The 14,701-nt window shown below is 39.2% G+C and overlaps 3 protein-coding genes across 3 annotated transcripts; all 3 read right to left on the bottom strand.

Annotated features, from left to right (window-relative positions):
- Positions 1–1,424: 1,424 nt before the first annotated feature.
- LOC132902634 (pre-mRNA-splicing factor RBM22-like) lies at positions 1,425–4,105 on the bottom strand. The gene is made up of 7 exons (XM_060948573.1): positions 3,883–4,105; positions 3,729–3,782; positions 3,085–3,578; positions 2,794–2,967; positions 2,404–2,546; positions 2,089–2,201; positions 1,425–1,867 (listed from the first exon to the last, which is right to left on the bottom strand). The coding sequence occupies exons 1-7, from the start codon at positions 3,934–3,936 to the stop codon at positions 1,670–1,672; spliced, it is 1,230 nt and encodes a 409-aa protein (XP_060804556.1). The 5' UTR covers positions 3,937–4,105; the 3' UTR covers positions 1,425–1,669.
- A 1,697-nt stretch (positions 4,106–5,802) lies between these two features.
- On the bottom strand, positions 5,803–8,482 carry LOC132902638 (pre-mRNA-splicing factor RBM22-like). The gene is made up of 7 exons (XM_060948577.1): positions 8,260–8,482; positions 8,106–8,159; positions 7,462–7,955; positions 7,171–7,344; positions 6,781–6,923; positions 6,466–6,578; positions 5,803–6,245 (listed from the first exon to the last, which is right to left on the bottom strand). The coding sequence occupies exons 1-7, from the start codon at positions 8,311–8,313 to the stop codon at positions 6,048–6,050; spliced, it is 1,230 nt and encodes a 409-aa protein (XP_060804560.1). The 5' UTR covers positions 8,314–8,482; the 3' UTR covers positions 5,803–6,047.
- Positions 8,483–10,196: 1,714 nt separating this feature from the next.
- On the bottom strand, positions 10,197–12,876 carry LOC132902639 (pre-mRNA-splicing factor RBM22-like). The gene is made up of 7 exons (XM_060948578.1): positions 12,654–12,876; positions 12,500–12,553; positions 11,856–12,349; positions 11,565–11,738; positions 11,175–11,317; positions 10,860–10,972; positions 10,197–10,639 (listed from the first exon to the last, which is right to left on the bottom strand). Exons 1-7 carry the CDS (start codon positions 12,705–12,707, stop codon positions 10,442–10,444), a joined length of 1,230 nt encoding a protein of 409 aa, XP_060804561.1. The 5' UTR covers positions 12,708–12,876; the 3' UTR covers positions 10,197–10,441.
- Between the last annotated feature and the right edge of the window lie 1,825 nt (positions 12,877–14,701).

Below are 14,701 nucleotides of genomic sequence, written 5' to 3' on the forward strand. Positions count from 1 at the left end.
TATAAATATTAATATACATCGTAACATCGATGATACGGGCACATACAGTTTTTTTTGTCTCGGACACCTAATCTAAATCGTAATGTCGATTGACAAAAAAAAAATGAAGTACCTAGTTAGATTTTTTTATGTGTTCCCCCCGAAAAAAAATTCAATGATTTAAATGAATGAATGATAAACAATTTTTATGGTTGTTTTATTGATTGCTTACGCCGCAGAACACCTTGGATGACGTTCGCAATAACATCAAATCAAATGTCGCATGACATCGATATTATGACTTCGATAATCATCGCGTGTCGATGTTTGGCTATCGATGCCATCATCGATGTTTTTGCAACACCGATCACCCCTACGTGCACAGACAATGATAATAATAATATTGTAATGTCAGGGAACGCGGTGTTGCCAACTGCTGCTCTGCATTGCCGTACCACCCACACACATTTGTCAGGTAGAAACTCTGATTGCTGACTCCGTAGGTATCTTTTTTCCGTGGAGATCGTAGAAGGCGACCAAGGGGGACGGTTAATAAACTTGAGGTTCTTCTTGTAGGCGATGATGGGCTAGCGACCTGTCACTATTTCAATCTCAAGACTGTACCTACGCTCTGTCTACTCCGCAAGGGATAAAGACGTGATTATATGTATGTAACTAGGTACGCGCACGTTTTATTATTATTATCGTGTGTGGTTCCCGGCACACCACCAGGCAGTTCAGTCTTCTCGAGACTGTCGATATTTTAAATCATATCCACATGTTAATTATGTAGGTACTTACATATGTATATGCAAAGGTGTAATGAGTCATTACTACACACTTCTATGATCTCTCTACTTGTCCAAGTACCTACGGTATAGTCGCCGGGCGGGGGCACTACTTTCTCGATTGACGATTGTTACCTAATATCGTACTGATCAGGTGACCAACGTGTGAACGCTGTTTGCGTAACGCGCCGAGATGACTTAGATGTGTGCTCAAAAAAACGACAACGTTTCGAGAAATGGCCCCCTACACATCGGTGGCCCAACGTGTACAGGGCCCTTTAGACACATTTCATAAAATGTTGATAGATTGTCGGATTTAAATTACCCCAAAAAATTTCTAGAAGTAGATAAATACTTACCTATATATAACAGTTGGTTACACACGTTACAATAAAATGTATGTAAATTTTATATATCATATTCCTATTTATTACGTGTCGAATGGACGGAATACTGAGTGTGACCAGCGACACTACCCCATAGGATCAGAAGAATCCAAACTTACAATTGACATTTACAATTTGCTTCTCGTGCAAGAAGCAGGCCGCCAATCATATACAAACTATTTTTTAAGTGGTACGTACCTACGTACGTACACCAAGTATGAATCGTACGTAAAGAACTAAGACGAGTGGAGATTTAAAAGGAACAAAACAATTTAAACGTTAAACTTGTATATTATTCACATACGATACTAATGTATCATTACAAAATATACCTTATTAATTCTATTTTCCTATTTATACACACGCATGCTAAGTGTTTAACATTTCTTACAGTCTGGTCCTATTTGGACCTGTGCCTAATCCTACTTGATTATTATCGTACAACTTCTTATTTGCAAACAGCTTTTATCTACAATCAACAATTCTTAAACATGATCGCAAAGTTTACAATTACAATTAACACTGTGTTCGAAGCGCGTTCGCGTGTGCGTGGGCACCAAGCCGGCTGGGGTCCTGGCTGGGGTAGTGGTGCCCCGCCGGCGCCGGGGGCGGTGCGCCGGGTCCCATCGGCGGTCCGACCCACGCCGGCCAACCCGGGCCTCCATAATGGTGAAGGTTGAAAAAGTCGTTCGTACGATTTGGAGGTGGCTGCATCTGTAATATAACAAAATTATTAATTTTCTTTATCATGTAAAATGACTGCTGGCGGGCGATGGTCCATACACATGTATTGCATAGTTGCAAGTAGAAATGTTACATCACAAGTGAAGGTACACAGCAAACGGCCAAAAAAATTTTGCTTATATTACTTAGTTGGTACGTACGAATTGTACTCCCAATTCAGAAATTCCAAAACGTATGGAAGTAATACATACCTGAGGTGGGAATGAATGCAAGAATGCTGGCGGTGGAGGCAATGTGCCAGGAAGCCCAGGCACTGGCTCCAACCTGGGAGCCATATCATTATGCTCATTTGCACCTTGTCGACCTGTAAATTAAAATATTGTTGTCAGTTTCGAAATCATACTAGTGTTAACAATGATAGATGCAAAAATTATTTCATGTTCCTTAATGAGTAAGGCATCACGCATTCCATCCAGTCCACTCAAGATGTTATCCCTCACAGTAAGAGAAGAGAGAGAAAAAGAGTCCCTTTTGTTACAAATAAATAATGAAACGTTGTGTTTTACCTTGCGATTTTCCCCACTTGATGGTAAGCCTCTTCTCTCCGATCACGAGCCTGTTGAACGTCTTCTCTGCTGCATGTTCCGCTGCACTCCTCGTTGTGTATTGAACGAAGGCACATTGAGCTCGAGACACCAGAGTTACGGATCTAGAAAAAAACAACAAATTCTGATTGAACATCATGTGATCTCTGTTTTGGTATTAATGAGCTTAATGAAGAAACTTATTAAAGGGGGAGCGCACCCAAGATCAGGCCGATACCATCAATTTGTGACAGCTACTGTACTGAGTGGAGTCTGCCTGTGTCAAATTTAATCCTATATCCACAAGAAACCATGATATAAACGTACAATTAACATGTTTGCCATTATCATAATTTGAAAAGAAGCATTTACCTGATTTCTCCATATTGATAGAAATGGCCCCTCAGTTCCTCTTCGTTGATGTTGTCCGGAAGGTTGCCCACATACAGTGTTGTGACCGTGTTGTCTTCAGGTGGAAGTAGTGCCGGCATGGCAGCCGCTCGACGCATCAACTTCTCGGCTACAGGGTCATTTACGCCATAATATCTGTTTTTGAAAAAAGATTTAAATTAGTGACTCGTACACAAAAAACAACTGATAAACAAGGTATTCCTTTGTAAAGAGTAATCTTAAAAATAAGCACAAATAGATGGTTATACTTGCCTGTCCTTGATGTTCTGGTCGGCCAATGGGTCATCAGGGTCAGTGGGCTTCTCGTGGCGATATGGACATTCTTCTCCACGACGACATTCTCCTTTCACCCAGAAAGAGCAAACATGTGGTCTATTTCTCTTATAATATGGAGCTGTACGAGCCAAACGTGACAACAGATCCGAAGCACCCTTCGATTTCAATGCAGAGTTGCTTGGCTGACTTGCGTCACACTTTGACATCTGACTGTCCAGATTCTGTATGTAATACTCCTTATTGACTTCGTTTCGTGGTAGATCATCTTGAATTTTGAGAGCAGCGTCTCTAACTTGAATCGGAAGCCCATATTCAAGGTCCAAAAGGCATGTTTGGCACACATTCTTCAATTTGGAACAGGTCTGGCAGATTTCCGTTTTCTTGAAGCGCATGCGGGATCCAGGGCACCAACGGAATACAGTGAAAGGACGTACACATATTTTACACTCCTTTCCATGTTTTTCCTTGGTCTGAAACGAAAAAGAAGGTGTTAATGCATGTTATATTATTTTATCACTATAAGTATAATGTGACAAAAATATGTGTATCAGGTATGTACATATATACCTACATATAAGTAGGTATTAAATTAAATAAACAGAAATAAAATGATTACATACCATTCGTACGTATGGGTTATCGCCCAAACACGTCTGACATAATATCGGGAAGTCCTGCAAAGACAAATAATGATTAGTTAGTTTTATGGTATTTCAAATACATGAATAGGTACATATATAAAAATGTTACTTCTGAATCTTTATGATTACTTACAGAATCTTCCCAATTTTGTCGATTGTAGGTGTTCGTAGTCTTCGAAACTGCCATCTCAGATAATATAACACCAATATCAGCACCACAGTTAAAGGTGAAAAATATTAAATGATCAACAAATAAACAATGTAGGCACCACGTAAGTACGACGACTGACTGAAGCCGAATGACTGACGTGGATCGTGGACAGTGGACTGACTGACGTGACTCAAACGCAGTGAAGTGAACGATTGAACGTTACAACATCGATATTTCAACACGTGAAACATCGATTAGTCGACGACACTCGATATTTATCGATTTCCGACGATCATCGATGTAATATGAATATATTATACATATAAATTCATATAAATTCTAGTATTCAATGACCAATGTGTTGAAAGAATCAAAGAGTCAGCATGTTCGAAAAGTGCAAAGAGTTTTATAAATCAGCAGTAGATTGTTTGGTAACATTATCTTATTTTACTTTAAGTAAATACCTACATGTATAAATGTATAAATATTAATATACATCGTAACATCGATGATACGGGCACATACAGTTTTTTTTGTCCCGGACACCTAATCTAAATCGTAATGTCGATTGACAAAAAAAAAATGAAGTACCTAGTTAGATTTTTTTATGTGTTCCCCCCGAAAAAAAATTCAATGATTTAAATGAATGAATGATAAACAATTTTTATGGTTGTTTTATTGATTGCTTACGCCGCAGAACACCTTGGATGACGTTCGCAATAACATCAAATCAAATGTCGCATGACATCGATATTATGACTTCGATAATCATCGCGTGTCGATGTTTGGCTATCGATGCCATCATCGATGTTTTTGCAACACCGATCACCCCTACGTGCACAGACAATGATAATAATAATATTGTAATGTCAGGGAACGCGGTGTTGCCAACTGCTGCTCTGCATTGCCGTACCACCCACACACATTTGTCAGGTAGAAACTCTGATTGCTGACTCCGTAGGTATCTTTTTTCCGTGGAGATCGTAGAAGGCGACCAAGGGGGACGGTTAATAAACTTGAGGTTCTTCTTGTAGGCGATGATGGGCTAGCGACCTGTCACTATTTCAATCTCAAGACTGTACCTACGCTCTGTCTACTCCGCAAGGGATAAAGACGTGATTATATGTATGTAACTAGGTACGCGCACGTTTTATTATTATTATCGTGTGTGGTTCCCGGCACACCACCAGGCAGTTCAGTCTTCTCGAGACTGTCGATATTTTAAATCATATCCACATGTTAATTATGTAGGTACTTACATATGTATATGCAAAGGTGTAATGAGTCATTACTACACACTTCTATGATCTCTCTACTTGTCCAAGTACCTACGGTATAGTCGCCGGGCGGGGGCACTACTTTCTCGATTGACGATTGTTACCTAATATCGTACTGATCAGGTGACCAACGTGTGAACGCTGTTTGCGTAACGCGCCGAGATGACTCAGATGTGTGCTCAAAAAAACGACAACGTTTCGAGAAATGGCCCCCTACACATCGGTGGCCCAACGTGTACAGGGCCCTTTAGACACATTTCATAAAATGTTGATAGATTGTCGGATTTAAATTACCCCAAAAAATTTCTAGAAGTAGATAAATACTTACCTATATATAACAGTTGGTTACACACGTTACAATAAAATGTATGTAAATTTTATATATCATATTCCTATTTATTACGTGTCGAATGGACGGAATACTGAGTGTGACCAGCGACACTACCCCATAGGATCAGAAGAATCCAAACTTACAATTGACATTTACAATTTGCTTCTCGTGCAAGAAGCAGGCCGCCAATCATATACAAACTATTTTTAAGTGGTACGTACCTACGTACGTACACCAAGTATGAATCGTACGTAAAGAACTAAGACGAGTGGAGATTTAAAAGGAACAAAACAATTTAAACGTTAAACTTGTATATTATTCACATACGATACTAATGTATCATTACAAAATATACCTTATTAATTCTATTTTCCTATTTATACACACGCATGCTAAGTGTTTAACATTTCTTACAGTCTGGTCCTATTTGGACCTGTGCCTAATCCTACTTGATTATTATCGTACAACTTCTTATTTGCAAACAGCTTTTATCTACAATCAACAATTCTTAAACATGATCGCAAAGTTTACAATTACAATTAACACTGTGTTCGAAGCGCGTTCGCGTGTGCGTGGGCACCAAGCCGGCTGGGGTCCTGGCTGGGGTAGTGGTGCCCCGCCGGCGCCGGGGGCGGTGCGCCGGGTCCCATCGGCGGTCCGACCCACGCCGGCCAACCCGGGCCTCCATAATGGTGAAGGTTGAAAAAGTCGTTCGTACGATTTGGAGGTGGCTGCATCTGTAATATAACAAAATTATTAATTTTCTTTATCATGTAAAATGACTGCTGGCGGGCGATGGTCCATACACATGTATTGCATAGTTGCAAGTAGAAATGTTACATCACAAGTGAAGGTACACAGCAAACGGCCAAAAAATTTTGCTTATATTACTTAGTTGGTACGTACGAATTGTACTCCCAATTCAGAAATTCCAAAACGTATGGAAGTAATACATACCTGAGGTGGGAATGAATGCAAGAATGCTGGCGGTGGAGGCAATGTGCCAGGAAGCCCAGGCACTGGCTCCAACCTGGGAGCCATATCATTATGCTCATTTGCACCTTGTCGACCTGTAAATTAAAATATTGTTGTCAGTTTCGAAATCATACTAGTGTTAACAATGATAGATGCAAAAATTATTTCATGTTCCTTAATGAGTAAGGCATCACGCATTCCATCCAGTCCACTCAAGATGTTATCCCTCACAGTAAGAGAAGAGAGAGAAAAAGAGTCCCTTTTGTTACAAATAAATAATGAAACGTTGTGTTTTACCTTGCGATTTTCCCCACTTGATGGTAAGCCTCTTCTCTCCGATCACGAGCCTGTTGAACGTCTTCTCTGCTGCATGTTCCGCTGCACTCCTCGTTGTGTATTGAACGAAGGCACATTGAGCTCGAGACACCAGAGTTACGGATCTAGAAAAAAACAACAAATTCTGATTGAACATCATGTGATCTCTGTTTTGGTATTAATGAGCTTAATGAAGAAACTTATTAAAGGGGGAGCGCACCCAAGATCAGGCCGATACCATCAATTTGTGACAGCTACTGTACTGAGTGGAGTCTGCCTGTGTCAAATTTAATCCTATATCCACAAGAAACCATGATATAAACGTACAATTAACATGTTTGCCATTATCATAATTTGAAAAGAAGCATTTACCTGATTTCTCCATATTGATAGAAATGGCCCCTCAGTTCCTCTTCGTTGATGTTGTCCGGAAGGTTGCCCACATACAGTGTTGTGACCGTGTTGTCTTCAGGTGGAAGTAGTGCCGGCATGGCAGCCGCTCGACGCATCAACTTCTCGGCTACAGGGTCATTTACGCCATAATATCTGTTTTTGAAAAAAGATTTAAATTAGTGACTCGTACACAAAAAACAACTGATAAACAAGGTATTCCTTTGTAAAGAGTAATCTTAAAAATAAGCACAAATAGATGGTTATACTTGCCTGTCCTTGATGTTCTGGTCGGCCAATGGGTCATCAGGGTCAGTGGGCTTCTCGTGGCGATATGGACATTCTTCTCCACGACGACATTCTCCTTTCACCCAGAAAGAGCAAACATGTGGTCTATTTCTCTTATAATATGGAGCTGTACGAGCCAAACGTGACAACAGATCCGAAGCACCCTTCGATTTCAATGCAGAGTTGCTTGGCTGACTTGCGTCACACTTTGACATCTGACTGTCCAGATTCTGTATGTAATACTCCTTATTGACTTCGTTTCGTGGTAGATCATCTTGAATTTTGAGAGCAGCGTCTCTAACTTGAATCGGAAGCCCATATTCAAGGTCCAAAAGGCATGTTTGGCACACATTCTTCAATTTGGAACAGGTCTGGCAGATTTCCGTTTTCTTGAAGCGCATGCGGGATCCAGGGCACCAACGGAATACAGTGAAAGGACGTACACATATTTTACACTCCTTTCCATGTTTTTCCTTGGTCTGAAACGAAAAAGAAGGTGTTAATGCATGTTATATTATTTTATCACTATAAGTATAATGTGACAAAAATATGTGTATCAGGTATGTACATATATACCTACATATAAGTAGGTATTAAATTAAATAAACAGAAATAAAATGATTACATACCATTCGTACGTATGGGTTATCGCCCAAACACGTCTGACATAATATCGGGAAGTCCTGCAAAGACAAATAATGATTAGTTAGTTTTATGGTATTTCAAATACATGAATAGGTACATATATAAAAATGTTACTTCTGAATCTTTATGATTACTTACAGAATCTTCCCAATTTTGTCGATTGTAGGTGTTCGTAGTCTTCGAAACTGCCATCTCAGATAATATAACACCAATATCAGCACCACAGTTAAAGGTGAAAAATATTAAATGATCAACAAATAAACAATGTAGGCACCACGTAAGTACGACGACTGACTGAAGCCGAATGACTGACGTGGATCGTGGACAGTGGACTGACTGACGTGACTCAAACGCAGTGAAGTGAACGATTGAACGTTACAACATCGATATTTCAACACGTGAAACATCGATTAGTCGACGACACTCGATATTTATCGATTTCCGACGATCATCGATGTAATATGAATATATTATACATATAAATTCATATAAATTCTAGTATTCAATGACCAATGTGTTGGAGAAAGCATTAAAAGAATCAAAGAGTCAGCATGTTCGAAAAGTGCAAAGAGTTTTATAAATCAGCAGTAGATTGTTTGGTAACATTATCTTATTTTACTTTAAGTAAATACCTACATGTATAAATGTATAAATATTAATATACATCGTAACATCGATGATACGGGCACATACAGTTTTTTTTGTCCCGGACACCTAATCTAAATCGTAATGTCGATTGACAAAAAAAAATGAAGTACCTAGTTAGATTTTTTTATGTGTTCCCCCCGAAAAAAAATTCAATGATTTAAATGAATGAATGATAAACAATTTTTATGGTTGTTTTATTGATTGCTTACGCCGCAGAACACCTTGGATGACGTTCGCAATAACATCAAATCAAATGTCGCATGACATCGATATTATGACTTCGATAATCATCGCGTGTCGATGTTTGGCTATCGATGCCATCATCGATGTTTTTGCAACACCGATCACCCCTACGTGCACAGACAATGATAATAATAATATTGTAATGTCAGGGAACGCGGTGTTGCCAACTGCTGCTCTGCATTGCCGTACCACCCACACACATTTGTCAGGTAGAAACTCTGATTGCTGACTCCGTAGGTATCTTTTTTCCGTGGAGATCGTAGAAGGCGACCAAGGGGGACGGTTAATAAACTTGAGGTTCTTCTTGTAGGCGATGATGGGCTAGCGACCTGTCACTATTTCAATCTCAAGACTGTACCTACGCTCTGTCTACTCTGCAAGGGATAAAGACGTGATTATATGTATGTAACTAGGTACGCGCACGTTTTATTATTATTATCGTGTGTGGTTCCCGGCACACCACCAGGCAGTTCAGTTCAGTCTTCTCGAGACTGTCGATATTTTAAATCATATCCACATGTTAATTATGTAGGTACTTACATATGTATATGCAAAGGTGTAATGAGTCATTACTACACACTTCTATGATCTCTCTACTTGTCCAAGTACCTACGGTATAGTCGCCGGGCGGGGGCACTACTTTCTCGATTGACGATTGTTACCTAATATCGTACTGATCAGGTGACCAACGTGTGAACGCTGTTTGCGTAACGCGCCGAGATGACTTAGATGTGTGCTCAAAAAAACGACAACGTTTCGAGAAATGGCCCCCTACACATCGGTGGCCCAACGTGTACAGGGCCCTTTAGACACATTTCATAAAATGTTGATAGATTGTCGGATTTAAATTACCCCAAAAAATTTCTAGAAGTAGATAAATACTTACCTATATATAACAGTTGGTTACACACGTTACAATAAAATGTATGTAAATTTTATATATCATATTCCTATTTATTACGTGTCGAATGGACGGAATACTGAGTGTGACCAGCGACACTACCCCATAGGATCAGAAGAATCCAAACTTACAATTGACATTTACAATTTGCTTCTCGTGCAAGAAGCAGGCCGCCAATCATATACAAACTATTTTTTAAGTGGTACGTACCTACGTACGTACACCAAGTATGAATCGTACGTAAAGAACTAAGACGAGTGGAGATTTAAAAGGAACAAAACAATTTAAACGTTAAACTTGTATATTATTCACATACGATACTAATGTATCATTACAAAATATACCTTATTAATTCTATTTTCCTATTTATACACACGCATGCTAAGTGTTTAACATTTCTTACAGTCTGGTCCTATTTGGACCTGTGCCTAATCCTACTTGATTATTATCGTACAACTTCTTATTTGCAAACAGCTTTTATCTACAATCAACAATTCTTAAACATGATCGCAAAGTTTACAATTACAATTAACACTGTGTTCGAAGCGCGTTCGCGTGTGCGTGGGCACCAAGCCGGCTGGGGTCCTGGCTGGGGTAGTGGTGCCCCGCCGGCGCCGGGGGCGGTGCGCCGGGTCCCATCGGCGGTCCGACCCACGCCGGCCAACCCGGGCCTCCATAATGGTGAAGGTTGAAAAAGTCGTTCGTACGATTTGGAGGTGGCTGCATCTGTAATATAACAAAATTATTAATTTTCTTTATCATGTAAAATGACTGCTGGCGGGCGATGGTCCATACACATGTATTGCATAGTTGCAAGTAGAAATGTTACATCACAAGTGAAGGTACACAGCAAACGGCCAAAAAATTTTGCTTATATTACTTAGTTGGTACGTACGAATTGTACTCCCAATTCAGAAATTCCAAAACGTATGGAAGTAATACATACCTGAGGTGGGAATGAATGCAAGAATGCTGGCGGTGGAGGCAATGTGCCAGGAAGCCCAGGCACTGGCTCCAACCTGGGAGCCATATCATTATGCTCATTTGCACCTTGTCGACCTGTAAATTAAAATATTGTTGTCAGTTTCGAAATCATACTAGTGTTAACAATGATAGATGCAAAAATTATTTCATGTTCCTTAATGAGTAAGGCATCACGCATTCCATCCAGTCCACTCAAGATGTTATCCCTCACAGTAAGAGAAGAGAGAGAAAAAGAGTCCCTTTTGTTACAAATAAATAATGAAACGTTGTGTTTTACCTTGCGATTTTCCCCACTTGATGGTAAGCCTCTTCTCTCCGATCACGAGCCTGTTGAACGTCTTCTCTGCTGCATGTTCCGCTGCACTCCTCGTTGTGTATTGAACGAAGGCACATTGAGCTCGAGACACCAGAGTTACGGATCTAGAAAAAAACAACAAATTCTGATTGAACATCATGTGATCTCTGTTTTGGTATTAATGAGCTTAATGAAGAAACTTATTAAAGGGGGAGCGCACCCAAGATCAGGCCGATACCATCAATTTGTGACAGCTACTGTACTGAGTGGAGTCTGCCTGTGTCAAATTTAATCCTATATCCACAAGAAACCATGATATAAACGTACAATTAACATGTTTGCCATTATCATAATTTGAAAAGAAGCATTTACCTGATTTCTCCATATTGATAGAAATGGCCCCTCAGTTCCTCTTCGTTGATGTTGTCCGGAAGGTTGCCCACATACAGTGTTGTGACCGTGTTGTCTTCAGGTGGAAGTAGTGCCGGCATGGCAGCCGCTCGACGCATCAACTTCTCGGCTACAGGGTCATTTACGCCATAATATCTGTTTTTGAAAAAAGATTTAAATTAGTGACTCGTACACAAAAAACAACTGATAAACAAGGTATTCCTTTGTAAAGAGTAATCTTAAAAATAAGCACAAATAGATGGTTATACTTGCCTGTCCTTGATGTTCTGGTCGGCCAATGGGTCATCAGGGTCAGTGGGCTTCTCGTGGCGATATGGACATTCTTCTCCACGACGACATTCTCCTTTCACCCAGAAAGAGCAAACATGTGGTCTATTTCTCTTATAATATGGAGCTGTACGAGCCAAACGTGACAACAGATCCGAAGCACCCTTCGATTTCAATGCAGAGTTGCTTGGCTGACTTGCGTCACACTTTGACATCTGACTGTCCAGATTCTGTATGTAATACTCCTTATTGACTTCGTTTCGTGGTAGATCATCTTGAATTTTGAGAGCAGCGTCTCTAACTTGAATCGGAAGCCCATATTCAAGGTCCAAAAGGCATGTTTGGCACACATTCTTCAATTTGGAACAGGTCTGGCAGATTTCCGTTTTCTTGAAGCGCATGCGGGATCCAGGGCACCAACGGAATACAGTGAAAGGACGTACACATATTTTACACTCCTTTCCATGTTTTTCCTTGGTCTGAAACGAAAAAGAAGGTGTTAATGCATGTTATATTATTTTATCACTATAAGTATAATGTGACAAAAATATGTGTATCAGGTATGTACATATATACCTACATATAAGTAGGTATTAAATTAAATAAACAGAAATAAAATGATTACATACCATTCGTACGTATGGGTTATCGCCCAAACACGTCTGACATAATATCGGGAAGTCCTGCAAAGACAAATAATGATTAGTTAGTTTTATGGTATTTCAAATACATGAATAGGTACATATATAAAAATGTTACTTCTGAATCTTTATGATTACTTACAGAATCTTCCCAATTTTGTCGATTGTAGGTGTTCGTAGTCTTCGAAACTGCCATCTCAGATAATATAACACCAATATCAGCACCACAGTTAAAGGTGAAAAATATTAAATGATCAACAAATAAACAATGTAGGCACCACGTAAGTACGACGACTGACTGAAGCCGAATGACTGACGTGGATCGTGGACAGTGGACTGACTGACGTGACTCAAACGCAGTGAAGTGAACGATTGAACGTTACAACATCGATATTTCAACACGTGAAACATCGATTAGTCGACGACACTCGATATTTATCGATTTCCGACGATCATCGATGTAATATGAATATATTATACATATAAATTCATATAAATTCTAGTATTCAATGACCAATGTGTTGAAAGAATCAAAGAGTCAGCATGTTCGAAAAGTGCAAAGAGTTTTATAAATCAGCAGTAGATTGTTTGGTAACATTATCTTATTTTACTTTAAGTAAATACCTACATGTATAAATGTATAAATATTAATATACATCGTAACATCGATGATACGGGCACATACAGTTTTTTTTGTCCCGGACACCTAATCTAAATCGTAATGTCGATTGACAAAAAAAAATGAAGTACCTAGTTAGATTTTTTTATGTGTTCCCCCCGAAAAAAAATTCAATGATTTAAATGAATGAATGATAAACAATTTTTATGGTTGTTTTATTGATTGCTTACGCCGCAGAACACCTTGGATGACGTTCGCAATAACATCAAATCAAATGTCGCATGACATCGATATTATGACTTCGATAATCATCGCGTGTCGATGTTTGGCTATCGATGCCATCATCGATGTTTTTGCAACACCGATCACCCCTACGTGCACAGACAATGATAATAATAATATTGTAATGTCAGGGAACGCGGTGTTGCCAACTGCTGCTCTGCATTGCCGTACCACCCACACACATTTGTCAGGTAGAAACTCTGATTGCTGACTCCGTAGGTATCTTTTTTCCGTGGAGATCGTAGAAGGCGACCAAGGGGGACGGTTAATAAACTTGAGGTTCTTCTTGTAGGCGATGATGGGCTAGCGACCTGTCACTATTTCAATCTCAAGACTGTACCTACGCTCTGTCTACTCCGCAAGGGATAAAGACGTGATTATATGTATGTAACTAGGTACGCGCACGTTTTATTATTATTATCGTGTGTGGTTCCCGGCACACCACCAGGCAGTTCAGTCTTCTCGAGACTGTCGATATTTTAAATCATATCCACATGTTAATTATGTAGGTACTTACATATGTATATGCAAAGGTGTAATGAGTCATTACTACACACTTCTATGATCTCTCTACTTGTCCAAGTACCTACGGTATAGTCGCCGGGCGGGGGCACTACTTTCTCGATTGACGATTGTTACCTAATATCGTACTGATCAGGTGACCAACGTGTGAACGCTGTTTGCGTAACGCGCCGAGATGACTCAGATGTGTGCTCAAAAAAACGACAACGTTTCGAGAAATGGCCCCCTACACATCGGTGGCCCAACGTGTACAGGGCCCTTTAGACACATTTCATAAAATGTTGATAGATTGTCGGATTTAAATTACCCCAAAAAATTTCTAGAAGTAGATAAATACTTACCTATATATAACAGTTGGTTACACACGTTACAATAAAATGTATGTAAATTCAAATTCAAATTCAAATTCAAACTTTTATTTGCATAATATGAGTACAACAAGGTCTTAAATATAATGTATAACAGATCTTCATATTTACCCTTTCGGGTGTTGCAAACATTTTTATGTATTAGTAGACATACAAACTTATACATAAAGGTACCTACTTAGTATCACATTATAATTTTAAATCTAATTAGAATTGTTTAAACCTAGTATTGCACAATTTATATTTATCTGTTAATAGGTGCTTATTTATTATTATTGTAAATATTTATAATGTTCTAATGTTTTCAAGTTTACAATGTAAAACTATTATAATCTTACTACCTACTTATTTAAATTAAGGTACTCATCTATAGAATAAAAATTGTTTTGAAGAAGCATA

This window comes from Amyelois transitella, chromosome 16 (assembly GCF_032362555.1).
Source record: "Amyelois transitella isolate CPQ chromosome 16, ilAmyTran1.1, whole genome shotgun sequence".
NCBI classification, from domain to species: Eukaryota; Metazoa; Arthropoda; class Insecta; order Lepidoptera; family Pyralidae; genus Amyelois; species Amyelois transitella.

Coding starts and splice junctions, on each gene's coding strand:
- LOC132902638 (XM_060948577.1), bottom strand. CDS start 8,313: ATGGCAGTTTCGAAGACTACGAACACCTACAATCGACAAAATTGGGAA. Junction 7,956..8,105: donor ATAACCCATACGTACGAATG/GTATGTAATCAT, acceptor TTTTCGTTTCAG/ACCAAGGAAAAACATGGAAA. Junction 6,579..6,780: donor CAAGTGGGGAAAATCGCAAG/GTAAAACACAAC, acceptor TTTAATTTACAG/GTCGACAAGGTGCAAATGAG.
- LOC132902639 (XM_060948578.1), bottom strand. CDS start 12,707: ATGGCAGTTTCGAAGACTACGAACACCTACAATCGACAAAATTGGGAA. Junction 12,554..12,653: donor GACAAAATTGGGAAGATTCT/GTAAGTAATCAT, acceptor TTGTCTTTGCAG/GACTTCCCGATATTATGTCA. Junction 11,739..11,855: donor GACCAGAACATCAAGGACAG/GCAAGTATAACC, acceptor TTTCAAAAACAG/ATATTATGGCGTAAATGACC.
- LOC132902634 (XM_060948573.1), bottom strand. CDS start 3,936: ATGGCAGTTTCGAAGACTACGAACACCTACAATCGACAAAATTGGGAA. Junction 3,783..3,882: donor GACAAAATTGGGAAGATTCT/GTAAGTAATCAT, acceptor TTGTCTTTGCAG/GACTTCCCGATATTATGTCA. Junction 2,968..3,084: donor GACCAGAACATCAAGGACAG/GCAAGTATAACC, acceptor TTTCAAAAACAG/ATATTATGGCGTAAATGACC.